This window comes from Amia ocellicauda, chromosome 3, assembly GCF_036373705.1.
Source record: "Amia ocellicauda isolate fAmiCal2 chromosome 3, fAmiCal2.hap1, whole genome shotgun sequence".
Classification (NCBI taxonomy): Eukaryota; Metazoa; Chordata; class Actinopteri; order Amiiformes; family Amiidae; genus Amia; species Amia ocellicauda.
This window is the reverse complement of record NC_089852.1, coordinates 21,754,412-21,770,422: the sequence shown is the minus strand read 5'-3', so window position 1 is coordinate 21,770,422 and position 16,011 is coordinate 21,754,412. Positions and strand designations below refer to the sequence as shown.

At 41.9% G+C, this 16,011-nt stretch overlaps 1 protein-coding gene across 1 annotated transcript; it reads right to left on the bottom strand.

The window, feature by feature from the left end:
* Window positions 1-1,392: 1,392 nt before the first annotated feature.
* Window positions 1,393-15,282, bottom strand: gfap (glial fibrillary acidic protein). The gene is made up of 9 exons (XM_066698472.1): window positions 14,713-15,282; window positions 9,393-9,453; window positions 8,712-8,807; window positions 8,046-8,207; window positions 7,614-7,739; window positions 6,992-7,212; window positions 6,322-6,365; window positions 5,687-5,772; window positions 1,393-4,573 (listed from the first exon to the last, which is right to left on the bottom strand). Exons 1-9 carry the CDS (start codon window positions 15,219-15,221, stop codon window positions 4,532-4,534), a joined length of 1,347 nt encoding a protein of 448 aa, XP_066554569.1. The 5' UTR covers window positions 15,222-15,282; the 3' UTR covers window positions 1,393-4,531.
* Between the last annotated feature and the right edge of the window lie 729 nt (window positions 15,283-16,011).

The window sequence follows — 16,011 nt, the reverse complement described above, 5'->3', positions numbered from 1 at the left end:
CTGCTTTTTGTACAGTGTGCAAAAAACAGAGCACCAGCATGTGGACAAGTGTTTTTTTCTGCCTGGCCTTTTGTCAGGTGAAAGAATACAGAGCTTGTTTTGACAGCAAGCTTTGGAGCACAGATTTGCAGTTTCGCTTGTTCGCTGCAAACACCGTAATGTCAGGGGGCCTTCCGCTCACACCTACAGGGCTGCCTGGGAAGCTCAGAAATGTTCCCAGCAAAGCAAATCAAAGGCACTAGAGCCACAGAGAAAGGGGAATCACTCTACTGGAGACTGGAGACTCTGATTTGCAAGATTTGCAAAAAGGGGGGACCAGAGACATGAGGCCACCTTAAACATCCTTCACCCAGGCACATCGGTCAGAAATAAAATAACAAAAAATAGCCAATGTTCTTGATCGATGGATGGTGTTTTTTTCAAGGTGCAGTATTCACACCTCAAGTGAATAGGATCTTTATGACATGATTGCCTGAACGTTATTGCTTAGACTCAAACTAAAATGGTTTTCAGAACTGCATTAATACCCTTGCAGTGCTTGGAAACTAAGATTGTAAACTGTACACACACGCAGCTTCACAAACAAACTCTGACTTTGAAGGGATTTGCAATTTGTGTGTGCAGGAGTAAACAGAGGGCATCAAGGGCACAATACTGAAACATCACCACAAAGTCCAAATCAGCTTATCTATGACATAGGAAACAACAGGGGGGGGAGAAAAAGACAAATTACAATCTCTTTGTCCAGAAGCTCATAAAGCCAGGAGCTAAGTTTGCATCATGTATAAGAGAGCTTTGTTGTAATAAAGACATCCAAACTGCAGAGACATAATTATAGTGGAGACCAATTGAGTACTTGATGGATTGTTTGATCCATCCATTCACTCACTCACTCACTCATTCACTCATTTTAAATACCAACGTGTTGCTGTTGTGACTTCTCTGTCAGAAGCACTGAGCTCAGTTCTCTGAATCACTTTGCACTGATTCAGACTAGCCATGTCTTGACTGCGGAGGCCAGGCTGGACTCAGAGCAGAGGTCTTTACTGGTTAAGCAGATTGAAAGGTTTGTAATTAATTAATGTAGGCAACTGCAAGGAAACATAGAAAAGATTAAAGAATCACCGATGGAGATGGAAAGTCAATCTTTTGTGGTCATTTTTGGCTTTGATTTATTTTTTTCTTCATTCAAATACTTATCAAGCCACCGAAGGCATCACCAAACAACTGCTTTTTTCCCAGCACTGGATTGGAGCTGGCAGGAACATTTGTCTGAAGAGGTAAATAGTGAATTAATTTCAAGGTTATGCCCAAATAAATAAGTTACTGTGGGATAAACTTGATTTGCAGACACCACAATAAAGAAACAAACACACAACACACACATACAAATGAAGCTTCATTTCTCTTTATTGTTGTTAATGAGTTACAATGCTGTCATCACCTAAAAATAGGAACAGTTATTGGTAAATCTTTAAACCGGTGTTATTAGTAGGCAGTCGTGCACTGTGGGCAGATAGTGTTATCTACTGTACTGGCTACTGGGTGGTCAGGCCACTGTCTCTGAATGCTGCGACCATCACTGCACAGGTGAGCAAGCTGGGGAGAGGAGACACAAACTCTTCATTATGGGAGATATGGCCTGGATAAGTGCTCAAGCTGGTTTAGGCATTAACAGACTGAGAATAGGGAGAGGTGTCAGTGCATCATGGCTCCAGGGTTATTGGTGTCAGCCAGAGCAGGGACACAAAGAGTGGATGTGATTTTATTTATTTTTTTGTTTGTTTTTGGTGGTTGTTATTTTTAGTTGGAGGGTTGTCATTGTTTTTATAGGCCACATCACTGGCACTACTTCAACTTTATTCCAAAATAACATGGTGAAGTAGCCACAAAGAGGTGCATTTGCATCTTGTATACACTCTTGTTAGGAAGCACATCTAGTGACATTTTATTGCTATTGTAAAGTACTAAGACAAACAAGAAGATTACTCCACGGAGAGTCACAATCAAATAATTTATTTTTGTTGAAGGCACAAGAGGTCACCTCTTCCTATAGTTACTGGAAAGAAAGCTGACCTCAAGGTCAAATATACAGAGAAAAAAAGGTTTGGCCTTTGTGTGTGTGTAAGACTAGGTCATTTCCATGTTATTAATCACATAATTGCTGCTAGGATATATTTATGCATTAGGTCAGAATAGCTGGAAACTCTACAGCAACACAGACTGAATGGAGTAGCATTTGCTTTTTGTCTTCTGATGAGTCATGGATCAAAACAGCCTCCGATTCTGAAGCAGTTCTGTCATTTTATGTGTTCATAGCATCATCACGAACAAAGGAGAGCTTAATTTTGCTAGCCCAGAATCCACACCTTTCTCGTCCAATTTGGTGCCAGGAGTAATTGCGTGGTAACCATGCAGGAATCTACTTTTGGGAAGATAACAGTCATGGGTTGACAGAGTATTAATGAGTTTGAAAACTCGGCCCCTTTACATGCACGGGCCCTAGCTGTACAGTCCTAAAAGGGAACATCTAGAAGGGTTTGGTCCTGAGTTGGGACAGTCCATGTCAGCTGTAATCTAAGTGAAATGCTCAGACTCTGTAGACCCAGGGGAATTAATAAGGATCTGAGCCATTTTATTACAAGGCTGGGTTCCATTTTCACACTGAATTAATCACACATTTTCTCATGATCATGATTTGATTATGCTTACTGTTCTAAATTTCAGCCCAATTGCACACTATTTCCCTCCACCACCCCAATGATGATCCATGTCTCTCCTGGTTAAGGAGGAGGTTAGTTTGTAGAACCCAGCCTAGCCTGGTGATTATGAGGAAACATGGTCTCATTTTTCCATTTTTTGGACACTTCTTAATCATCCATCCATCTCCTAGGTAGCACCCTCTCACACTGTCCTGCCAGATCATCCACGGAAGAGCCGTCTTCACTGGGGACCAACAGAGGTACCATGGGGCCTTCTCAAAATGACACCAGGACACTCTTGTACTACAGCCAGGGTAGTTAACCTCAGCCCACACAACGTTACAAGCAGATATGGCTTGACACTTTGTAAATCTAGAGATAAAATAGCATGATGTAGGCGAGGTCAAGATGAGGTCACTCGGAATGAAAGCTCTTCATATTGGATTGAAGATTTGAAAATCTAGAGTTACCATATTAATTCAAATATATGATCACTGGGAAACAAAATGAGAGGAAGTGTCCAGAAAATGAGAACATGGAGCCCAAGTCAGCGGACCGCCCCCACCCCCCCAAAAAAATTAACAAACCAAACAAACCCCCATCCTTCTACTTCTAGATTCCTTCTGCACTTCAGTCTCGCTTCACATCTCCCTTCGATTCACTTACACACAGACCCTACAACAACAATCCCCACGCTCTGCTACGTGCTAAACAGATCTCCTGCCCCCTGACATCTAGAACAGTTAGGACTAAATTTCACAGCAGGCTCAGGAGTCCGACATAAATGAACCACAAACAAGAAAAAAATAGGCCAAAAAAAGTGCTAAGCTGGGGCAAACAGGCAGCCTTGGAAAAAGTCAATTTCCACCCCCCCACCCCAACAACCCCCCACACACATACACACACAATGTCACACAAGTTCACAAAGTTGGCGAACAAGCAGAATATTAATTTACACTTACAGAGCAGACACCCTTGAGTGAGCGAGTGAGAGCAGCGAAGGAAGCAAGTGTGCTTCGTCTTGTGTTCCTCTAATTCTCACACGGTCGCTTTTCTTTCTTTTTTTCGCAGCTGAAATGTAATTTAGAAAAATCTCACTCAAGAGACTTTGGGAGGGTGAAGCGCTATCCCAGAGTGACGGCCCAAGAGCACAGTGCGAGCTGGGTGTAAATCGAACAAAGTGTACAAATGATTTAATGGCTTTACAAGGAATCCCTCAAAATTACAGTACACTTTGCAGAAGTGTAATCAGTGTGTCTTACTTATTCCTGTACTCCTACAAAACTCTCCTGTGAGAAATAAGACAGCAGGAGTTATATAAGACAGCTGTCACAGTTAATGCTTGAAGGCCAGGCTCTCACCTCATTCCACATCATTCTAATTATTTGCACAGATGGATGTAAGTCACCTTTGTGCCAGTGCTGAACAGCACTGATCCAACCATGTGTCACCATCTCATTGCCATCAATTTTAATCAAACTGGGAACCCTACAAAATGGTTCAAGTTCAAGCTTGGTATGAATGAAGGCCAGAAAGAACCCTGCTGCCTTCTGGGAGTACCGGTGAACCAGGAAACTCAGGATATTGACCATCAGTGGGGGATGGGGGTTTCAAAGTGGATCCCAAACTGGCGCAGTCACTTCCCCCTTTTTAGCCCTCCGCTCCTTCATTGGCTCGCTCACTCGCTCACTCACACAGATGAGGGAGAGAGAGAGGGGGCAGAGGTAGGGAGAAGGGGTGGGAGAGGGTCATCGCAGATCATGGCAGGCTAGTCTACAAAGAAAGGCAGAAAAAAGCTGGCTACAGTTGTCCTCAGGCCGGCCAGTGCCTTAGGCCATATCCTTGCGCTCTGCGGTGGACTCCTTAATTATCTGAAACACAAACACACGACTCATGAAACAACAGGCTCTCGCTGGCAGTATCACATGTGCAGGCAGGTAACAGGCAATGGCTTCAGGCTTCAACCCACAGCCCTGCTCAGCAATGACAGGCACAGAGCTTCAGACCTCGAGGGCAGTAGGGTCCTCTGGTTTTTAATCCCATCTGCCAACTATTAAAGGCCTTACGGACACAATTCCACCAAACTTGAAATTGGATCACTAACAGCAATCAGTATCTTATGAGAGTTCAGATTATGTGTCCTTATGTACTCTCTCACATGCCATGTAATGTATCCAGCTTATCCAAGGATATAATCATAAATACATGATCGTGTGTAGACTGCAGACTGCCTGCACAAACATCTCAAATAGCAGGCATTGTCAGGTTTTGTTTTTAAGTGGTGGCTGCCCTCTGCTGAGCAAATTGAGAAGTACAGCTATTCTGGTTTTCCCCTTATTTTCATATAGTGAAGAGCAGCATCACAGTCTTTTTTTAAAATATGTATTTTTTACATTTTGAAAAGGTAGATTATCTGGTAAAGTAAAGAATATGTCTTTAACAATGACTATGGTAACTTTTATGCCCTACAACCTATTAGTGTGCCACAGGAAGTGTAAATACAGAAGTCAATCATAATACTGACTGGGTTTGCTACTGAAACCCTTTAAGCTAAACAGTCTTTTAACAAAGTCATTTAAATTAATACAATAATAGTAACTTTATAATACAAACATTATGAAACTAGCTTTCATAGGTTAAAAATCTATGGTCATAGATAAAAAAATATATAACTTTAAAATATTTCTGTTGGAAAGCGAAACGCAAGTAATGGGACATGCAGCCAGTATAAAATAAATGCATAAGGAATTATATAAATGTAAGCTTTAAGGGGTTTAAAGGGGGTTTTAAAAAGTGCTGAAGCAAAATGGTAATGTCATTCAGGCCAACCAGAGTATTTAAAGACCGAACCTTCCAGGTACAGTAAGATTGGCAGCTTAAGAGCCATTTGTGTTAAACTGCAGGTAAACATAAGGCGATAAGTACAGCAGTCTTGGATTGGCAGCAGTCAGTGTCCCTGGAAACAGTGCCCCACGCAGACGTACCTCCCCATCTCTCGTCTCCACCGTTTTAACCAAAATGCTTCTCTTCACGTGAGACTCAGGAGACAGTTTTGTGTCCAGGCTGGTCTCTGGGATAAAAAAAGTGAGGAGCTTTTAGTGCCTTCATCTTCCTAAACGAGTGTCTGTGATTTGGGGCTCAGAGGCCTGGATAACCAACATGGTGACCCTTATGAACATTTATCACTGGAAAAGTAGCCTGGTGATTTCCCCAACTGTCCCCTACAGTTCTCATCCTTACACTATAGGTTAGCTTTAACCAGGGATTCCCAGGGTTTGAATCATGCTTCTTTATTCCTCTCTGTCCTTTTCCATTCTTTTACAATATAGTTACTATGCTTTATGGTGTTTTCAGGAGAGAGCACAGGTTTGTTTTGATATAAAACTGACTACCTCCCCTTTCAGCTATGTGTCAACTACATGTGACAGAGTATCGATATATGCTTGTCTAATCCAGCCCTATGCCACTATAGACTATAATTATTATTATAATTTATGGCTTCTGCTAATAAATAAATATTAATAATAGTCTATTGTGCAGACTGGCATAGGGCTGGTACATTGTGATTGGCCAGAGGTACTTGGGTGAAAGGATGTGCAAAGACAGACAGGCTGCTTACCTCTCATCTGAAGAGTGGAGAAGCTCTGTACGGGAACAGTGATCCTGTGGAACACATTGGAAGGATGCATTTATTAATCCACTCAAAAGGAAGTTTTTACTGGCGCTTATGACTAACAGCTCTGGGAAAGGAAATCTTGACAATACTAAAAGGAATTGGAAGCTCGAGTTGCAAATGCGAGCTGGCACTTACTCAGTGTAATTTTTAGCTTTGTCCCAGCCAGCGAGAGACACGTTTCCCAGCATGCCTACTGACTGGCAGTCTTCTGGATGCAGTACAGCACTAAGTGATTCATCTAGTCCACAGGCCTCTAAATAATGTGGGCGACCAATTAAATATTAACATTAATTTTTTTTTCTTTCTTTCTTATGCCTGGAAGCAGACTTTGGAGTTAAACACATAAGTTATGTTCTTCACATTTTTCAAGTTGTAGGTGTCTAGTTAGCCAGTAGGGGATGCTCGTAAGTGACGAGCCGAGAAAGACCCGGCTGATTTAGCCCTCCCTAGCCTGGGTGGAGCGAGGCCAATTGTGCGCCACCGCTGAGCACACCCGGTCACAATCGGCTAATGATGAGCTGAAGACTGTTTGTTTAGATCTGGGAAAGAGACCTTCTCAATTTTATTTACGTCTCAATGGATTTTTAGCCCCGTCTCTCCTGCCCGAGCTCACCGGCTCTCCTCGCCCTCCAGCAGCTTCCTGTAGGTGGCGATCTCGATGTCCAGGGCCAGTTTGACATTGAGCAGGTCTTGATACTCCTGCAGATGACGCGCCATCTCCTCCTTCAGGTTTTGGATTTCATCCTCCAGCCGCCCCACGGTGTCCTGGTAGTTGGCGGTCTCCTGGGCAAAACGCTCCTCCATCTCCCGCATCTGCCTTTCCATGGACTCATTCTGTTGGGGGGGTACAGCTGGCATCTCAGAAGGGGTTTCTCATGGGGTTTCACATACAGCCCATGGAAGTACAATTGCATTCCTTGATGAGTCATTATGAGGATAAGAAAATCAATCACCCATTTATTCCTGGTCTTAATCAGTTGTTAAGTTATAAGTGCACTAGAACACCTACAGGAACCCAGATCCTGGAGGACTGGAATTGACCTAACCTTTAAATTGTATTTTGTATTGATTGTAGTACTGCACTTTTGTAATGATTAGAAAGATCACGCAAACCAGATAAATGCAAATCACTGTGGCTTCTTGAGGAAAGTGCCCATATTATGAATTAATGCATGTCTGCTGAGAAGTTCAATATTCCCAGGAACAGAGACAGTATTATAATTAAGTAGACTCACAGTTCCACGTAGAGCTTCCAGGTCACAGGTCAGCACCTGGATCTGACGGCGGTACTCGTTGGCCTCCTGTTTTGCCTGTCGCAGGGCTTCGCCATTCCGATTGGCTGCGTCGGTCAGATCAGAAAACTGTGCAGGAAGAAGAGGGGAAAGTCCTTTTTTTTTTTTTTTTCAAACCTTCATATAATACCATTGTTTTGGTAAAAAGAAAAGCTTCCTTTTCATTTCAACATGAAACAAATAAATAATACGGAACACAATTTACAGTTACAAAGTGCTACAAAGTCTCAGAAAGTAATTCTTGTGTAGACCCATAGTCCCATATGTTTTAAACAGTGAGAATATTTATGTGCAGGTTGCTGTGTAAAAACACAGTTATGGCTTCATTGCACTCATTGATAGAAACTGAGCTGCGTCTCTTTACCGAGGTCTTACCTTGGAGCGGTACCACTCCTCGGTCTCCTGCATGTTGGAAGTGGCCATGGATTCGTACTGGATGCGGATGTCTCGGAGCGCAGCAGTCAGGTCCGGTTTGGACATGTCCATGTCTACATGGACTTGTTGAGCCACCACCTGCTCCTGGAACTCACGCAGCTCCTAGGAGGATCATACAAAACAACACAATCGGTCAACAAACCCTGCAGGGCAGCTGACTAACTGAGAGGCTGGGAAACTGTCTATCTAAGCCAGTGGGTGCTCAGCAGAGCTCTGGAAAGGCTGCCACCACCTTTCAATGTTGTCCCAAACAATTCAGTGTCATTGTTGGCCCAATAATACTCAGCTCATTGGGTGCTAATAGAGGTCGCAGAGAGCTTGATTGCATTTTCACCTAATTTGTCACAAACTGAGGAGCAATAATAATGTGTGCTCTGCAAGGTTACAACAGTGACAACACGGACATATAACCCAGGCTTCTGCTGTGTGGGGTAATAATTCTCGATATTATTTATTGTAGAAGACACTGACTCATTGATCATAATACTTGTATAAATGGGCATTTTCCTGTTTTTACAGTTTGTATTTGCTGTATTTGTTCCTATTCCGATCACTTTATAAACGGAGGTGGGGGGTTCCCTTCCAACATGAAGACAGACATCACACCTCTTCGTGGATCTTCTTGAGGAAGTTAATCTCATCCTGGAGCCCGTCAATCTTTCTCTCCAGCTGCACACGGTTCATAGCTGCCTCGTCTACATCCTGGAAAACACAGAAGGCTGCGTGTTAGAGTGCAGTATCCCAGTTACCCCAGCGAAAGAACAGCTGTGACAAACCAGCAGTCAAAAGACACTTTTGAATGACATTCAGATTAGGCCACCTACAGCAGTGTAGGCCTAATAAGTTTCCGGATACTTATGGGAAGCCTGACCAAAGCAGAACCATAGAAAAGGATGCTGAACAATATGCTACATACCATATAACAAATACCATGGATTTACTTTGTGTTGTTTAAATATGGGAAGTTGCGTAAAGGATTTTATTGAAGAAATGTGTGAGATGTAGATTGCAGTATTCAGTAGAGAATAGCACAGGAGATCATTTAAACGAAACTGCATAAGTGTCTCTGCAAAAATCTCACAGTAGTGGTTATAGAAGCGACCTCAGATGTTCAGTAGCTGTTCTGTAGTCACCCTGGCCTCACAATTCTACGTCATCCCGGCCTGCGTTTGCCCCCTGTTGTTCCTCACACTCCTGTGTTGGGAGTCCCGGAAGATTGGGTGGGGAAGCTTAATTGAATAATTCCATACAACATCACAGAGATGGGTTGCGGTACTGCACACTTGCCTGTCTGTAGGAGTTCAGGTTGTTTTCGGCTTCAAGGCGCAAGTTGATCTCGTCCTGCAGCCTAGAGGAGAGGATGAAGACATCAATTAATGCTGAGCCATGGAAGAATATATCCAGAAGTATGTCAAACCTCTTCAGACCTTGACCAGTTAAAATCATACTTGGCAGGATTTTGCATAATTCATGGTTCTGATTTCTGCTCAGATGGTTATTTGGTTTTGACCACTACTCAGGAACGGACACAGAGGGGATTCACACAGTGTGTGTGTGGGGGGGGGTATCACTGTAGCCCAATCTGAATTTCACCCTGCCCTCATCAATGGGCTTCAGAGCACTGAGGATCCTAATTGCCTCCCCCCAACATATCACTTCCTCTCAGGAGAGATTTTCACAATACAGTTTCAAAATGACTTACAAAACCTGATAAACACCAAAACTCCAGGAAAGAGCTCATGATGTGAAGTACTACTTTAGCTCACCCTAGAAAGCACGGATGAATAATGACTCTCAATTGCTCACACCAATTACAGCAAGAGACTTCCAAAAGCATCCGTTTGTTAGAAGTAAATATGTTCTGATTAATGCAATTTGGGTCAGGGCTGAACTGCCTCAAAACCATTCTATACTTAGCAACTAATCTCTGCACTTTGTTGTAGAGTAACTCTTTTGAATCTCAAGGAGGTGTGCAGAGTAAACTACCCACAACTTATTCAACTAATTAATAAAATGCCTGTGCTAAACAAATAATACATTGAAACCATTCAATAAGTTATAAGACAGATTCTTTTTTTCACATTGCCTCCAAACTGATATAAAATGAACACGTAAACTGTAAACTTATCTATGGATCCTGGTAAGGGACATGTGATTTAGAATGATTTAGTATCTCGTTCACACTCTTTAATTAATTAGTGGGTATTATTTATAAGAAAAAATCTAAATATTGCATGTTCCCGTGAGATAATTAAATCATGCCCACGAGATACTAAATTATGCCCAACTAGATACTAAGTCTTTCTCACAAGATATTTATTTTCTCTCTTATGTCCCGTCCCAGGCTCAGCAATTATCTTTTGCATATTGTTATGATTTCTGAGAGGAAGCATAACCAGGGGTTATAGGTGCAATAGGTTGCCTTCAATTTCTGTTCTTGTTAAATAAAAACAGTGATAATTTTGTAATATACAAAACTTGGGTGTTCTTGTAATGCTGGCTTATAATGCAATAATAATGAACAACAATAATAAATCTTTATGTATTAGGATTACATGAGCCAGTACACAATATGCTGACAACCACATCCGTTCCGAAATCCGTGCTTTTTTTTTTTTTTTTTTTTTTTTAGGGGAGAAAAATCAGGGCAGGGTTGTTTTGTAAGGGCCACAAACACCCCTGAGCTGCCAAAGATTAAAAGATTACTAAACTCTGTGCAGCAGTGAGCGGCCACTGCTCCCTTTGACAACCACTGGGGCAGACAATAACAGCCCCATTGTTGCTGTTGTTTGCAGCCCCACAGCCACGCAACCCACTGCCATGAACAGCCAACAAATAACTTGTCACCGTTTTAGTTGCAGCGCAGTCTGTAAACACAATGGACCACTCTATAAGCATGGCGATAAATTATAGTGGTGGGATAAACCAGAGTCTCAGTCAGCCATTGTCTGGGACAGCTCTTTGAATGAGTGATACTGATAGCTAGAGGAAGGCGTTGGGGGTACCAGTTAACCTCTGTAGGATGAATCAGTCTCTGGGGCAGGCGGGAAGCAGAGATTTTCCCACACTTTGCTTTGGAATCGGTGGGAAAGTGATGCAATGAATCACAATAGATGGACCGGTTGTCTTTCCCAGGCAATGATCCAAGCAATCAAAATTAAGATGCTTCCTTGAGACAGATTGCATTTTAGCTTGTAATAAAGTGTTTGAAGGTATTCTGCACCACACTGCAGCAAAAGATTGGTATGTTCTTGCCAGAGATTTGACCACTCACTCTCTAATTTAAGCAACTTTAGCAGGACTGCCCTAGCAATTTGCTTAAAAAATATACAATATGAAAGCACAAATTGCACATTGAAAGTCCAATTGAAAAACATAAACAATCCTAAATTGAAACCATACTGAATTTCAGTTCACATGACACATTCATTACCTCCAGCAGCAAACATCTGTGCCACCCTTAGCCCTGCCACTATGAATGTAATATATTGAGGTAACCAGTGTGGAAAGGCTGCGAGGAAAATCAGACTCACTGCAGAAATTCTCCCCAATCTTGAGGAGCGCAACCTTCTATTCAGCTCAGGTTTTCTCGTATAGTGTAAAAGTGATTTTCTTTGAGTTCCTACTCAAAAGAGTCCAATCATAAAGAAAGCAACTCCATATCTTTTCAGTTTTAAATGAGCAGATTTCTTGGTCTAAACGGGCAAGGATTTGATACACCCTACTTTAATAACTATTCGCTCACAGGACTAAAATCAGCACCCATGCTAAGAGGGTTTTACTAATTTAGCTCTGAAGGGATATACTTTGAAACACACAATCATAGTTATAAGGTGCAATGTTTTTTTACACATACAGTCAGGAGTATAAACTTGTAGAATGGACATTTTCCAAAGTTTCATGATCCAAGACAAATAAACAGATCCATTGGTAAATTATGCTTTCAAGATAAAAAGTATGAAGGCCCAGGCCAGGTAAATGAATAATGTTTTCTGTTGAGAGGGTGACAGGGGGACAGCATTAACTTGTATTGCAAGTGCTCTAACAATAGTAAATTAATTAAAAGGGAGTCTGTGGAAATGATATACACACACAAACAAAAACATGGTTCAATTTTAGTTCAAGAGTTTTCTGCTGGAGTAAGTACTAAGGAATCCCATAGATGATACAATAATTCTATCTTTTAGCATGGTATTGGGAATGGGGCAATAATGCTTTATTGGACACTCCCCTACATTCAGGAAACCTGCTGATTGAGACGAACTAAACAATAATATACTAGAGAAACTCTATCGGAATGTTACCAGTGTTATGAATGTGCCTCATTAGGTAAAATGGATAAAAAGGATTATGAATTTGGTTTTGCAGAGTAATATAGCTTTTATGAAGGTGTTTTGAAGGCTACATTGTATTTTACACTGGTTGTATTTACTGCACTTTGTAATGTTTTTAAAATATTGTTGTGAAAACTAAGGTCAAGCTAGGAAAGGGCATCTGCTAAGAAATAAAAAAAAACATAGTGAGGGTGTTAAGTAAAGCATGGTGGGAAATAGGCTATACAATCAATATAAATAAAGAAATAGTTCTGGGGCTTCTCAATGTGCTGGAGACTAATGTTTGCCCACTTATCCTGACAGATCAATGAGAGCCATCGAACAGGCTCTGTGGGGATCAAATACACAAACACTAATGAGAAGTAAATAAGTATATCCAGTCAATGCTGGGTTGATGCACAGATCCCTGAATTGGCCAAAGACCCCTGAGGGCTGGGCAAGTTTAAGGCAGCTATCGCCTAGCTGGTGTTTCCTGGGGGTCCTTCTGGAAGACCACTTATTGTTCAGCAAAGTAGGAAACTAGACAGGCACAGGAAGATGCAAAGGATTCCACTTGCTTATACTTTTTAACGTTAGAAAAGGCCTTTGCAAATTGCATAAAAAGCTCAATTATGTGCAGAAAGCCTTTTTTCTCTGGAGAAGGTGACACTCCCAACCAGGCTCCCAGTGTCTTTATTGTTTAAAACACAGCCTTTCTGTGACAGACACAATGGGGAAACTCTGATTTCGGAGTCGCTGCTTTCATTAGAGTAGAGGCATGGCTCATTTGCTTCCCAGCTCCTAAAAACCAGTTGCTGCATTTTGATTTATTGAAGCAGACAGGCGATTATGGCAGAGTGGTCTCCACTGGAAAGATACACAGAAAACGTTTAGAGTTGAAAGAAACCAAGATTAACGGTTTCTACATTAGAGGCATTGTCAAGAACAAAGACAAGGGCCAGGAAACTAAAAAGCAAAAATGAAATGTACGGATTTGAGCAGGACACTAGACTTAAGTACACATGGTGTTGATCATAAGTTTAAGAAAGGGGGTCAGTAAACAAGCCATCTAGTGCAACCACAACTGAAGACAATGCTAAGTAGTTACCCTAAAGAAAAGTGGCAGCAAACTGTGCAGATGTAACATACAGACACTTGTAGACACAATACTAATCCCTACAAATAGATATATGTTCAGGTTAAGTAAACAAACAACCCCCCAAAAATGCATGCGTACAATTTTTAATAAAAGTTTCTATATGCAATTCTTTTTTCATTGTATTTTTCTGTAAAAGGACTTGCATGCAGTGCTTTGAAATGTGCCGTTTGTCTGATAAAAATCAATATTAGGTATAACAGTGTACTGGATCAACTATTGTCAGTTAAAATAAGTGTTTTGTATTCTGAAAGTGCTGCTGGTAAGCAAACAGGCATTCAAGAATATTCATTCATTCAATATTTTCACTGCTTTCCTGACTAGAAGAAAACTGAAATTGTACTTTATCGTCTGCACGAGAAAAACAATACAATGAGACACAATGGTCTTTGACTGGGTGCAGCGCGCACAGACTTACTGCCCCATTGTGCCAAATGGAATCTCTGTGAGTGGAATTCCACAACACTTCTTCATCCCATTGGCACAAGCAGCAAAAGAGATATTATTGAATTTGATATGTTTTCATCTCACCGAGCCACTACACACCACGACTGCCTAGACTCTAGCAAACTAGTGTTTAATTCAGACCGTTGCACTGTACATTTTTTTCCAAAAGAGGAAAGCTCACACAAGAACCCCTCAGTTTATCTCCTTCTTTAATTTCTTCTTTACATTTTTGGTTTAAGTTTTTAAGCAGACAAGCTGAACGGAGACCTTGGATCATGTCCCGTAAGAGCTTGAATGGGTTAGTGGAGTGAATAGCAAGTATAGAAGAACTTTTCTTCACAGTGTAAGTATACTATGCAAGTCCTTTTTTTTTTTTTTTTTTTTACACATTCATGCTATTCCTTGTTTGTTTCCACTCACACCCGCCAACACACACACTGCATTTTGTTGAAGCCTGGCTTTAAGAAAGGTGAGGGTGAAAACAAAATCTTGTGGATTATTTTCTATACACATAAACTGACTTTTTTCCATAAAGATGAACAATCTTAATTATTGTTACATGAACTGTATAATAATACACTTTTTTTTTGCGAGTTATTTGACGGTGCAGAACTGTAGATTATTTATAGGAGAAAACAAAACAATCAACAAACCAAACTGGCTTCCCTCAAGCCCGTAATGGCTTCCTTACTTCTGTTTGACGTTGGCCAGGTCCTCGGCCAGGTTGTCCCTCTCGATCTCCATCCTGGCGCGGCTGGTGCTCAGCTGGTCCACTTGGCGGCGCAGCTCCCGCAGCTCCTCCTGGTAGATGTCTCCCAGGCGGGTGGGCTCCTTCCCTCGCAGCTGGTTGAGCTCGGCCACCAGGACCTTGTTCTGCTGCTCCAGGAAGCGCACCTTCTCAATGTAGCTGGCGAAGCGGTCGTTGAGCTCCATCATCTCCACCTTCTCGTTGGTGCGCGTCTCCTTGTACTGGGCCTTGAGCACGTTGTCCATGGAGAAGTCCAGCTTGTCCGGGGTGAAGGACGTCTGGAGGACCGGGCCACTGCGGCGGGTGGTGGTGTGGGAGACGTAGGGCACCCGGGGGGAGCTGTGGAGGGAGTAGCGTCCTGCGGAGAGAGAAGTCCTCCCAGAGCCAGATGAACCGCCGAACCTCTTTCGGTAGGAGGATACTGCCCGTTGGCTTTCCATGTTCATGCTCATGCTGCTCGCTAGGCTCAGGAGGGAAGGGGAAAAGTTCCACAAATGAAGGCGACACTGTGCCTCTCAGCCTTTTATAGAGAAGGACCACCCCAGAGCAGAGGGGGGGGGTGATGGAGGGCAGTGCGATGCTTGCGCTCGCCAGTAATTGTGCTCATCACTGAGTTCAAAAACTCTCCTGACTTTCTCTCACTTAGGCAAGCGGGACTTTTGTGGTGTTATTTCAAAGGGGAGAGAGAGAGAGAGAAGTTCAGTTCTAATACTCTATTTTGAACTCAGCTCTATCGCAACAGCATCAAACTGTTAGCCACTGCGGCTTCTTCAGTACGGCTGCATACTGACCATCCAAGACACAAAGCACAAAGATTCGGGACTTAACAGGAAAATGTGAATTGCTATTTCTTTTAATTAAAGCTCTGTGATGTGAAGTGCATCTGAGAATGTGCCCACAAGTAATATACATGTACAAAGATATATAGTGCCATTTTATCCCCTCTAAACTTTAATGTGACATTAGGATCCCTTTGTGCAAGGTTGCAAAGGCCAATGACAAATCAAATCTTACAAATCCTTACATGTCAGTTTCTTAGCTACTGTATTATTAGTTGTATGTTTACCATGCAAATAATAAGTGAAAAATAACCTCACACAACCCAGTGAAGGAAAAACAAAAAAAAGTGTCTGAAGCTAATATCACATATAACTTAGCTTATGAACATAAAATAGAATTATCAAATTTGAGTCAATTAACCTCAAATAGTAAAATACTATTTTGGTATCATCTTAGTAGGGA

What these genes read in the sequence shown, in the direction of transcription:
- gfap (XM_066698472.1), bottom strand. Translation starts at nt 15,221, where the DNA reads ATGAGCATGAACATGGAAAGCCAACGGGCAGTATCCTCCTACCGAAAG. An exon ending in CTGGCCAACGTCAAACAGAA is followed by an intron (nt 9,454 to 14,712) that starts GTAAGGAAGCCA and finishes CCTCTCCTCTAG; the next exon opens with GCTGCAGGACGAGATCAACT. An exon ending in AGGAGTGGTACCGCTCCAAG is followed by an intron (nt 7,740 to 8,045) that starts GTAAGACCTCGG and finishes CTTCCTGCACAG; the next exon opens with TTTTCTGATCTGACCGACGC.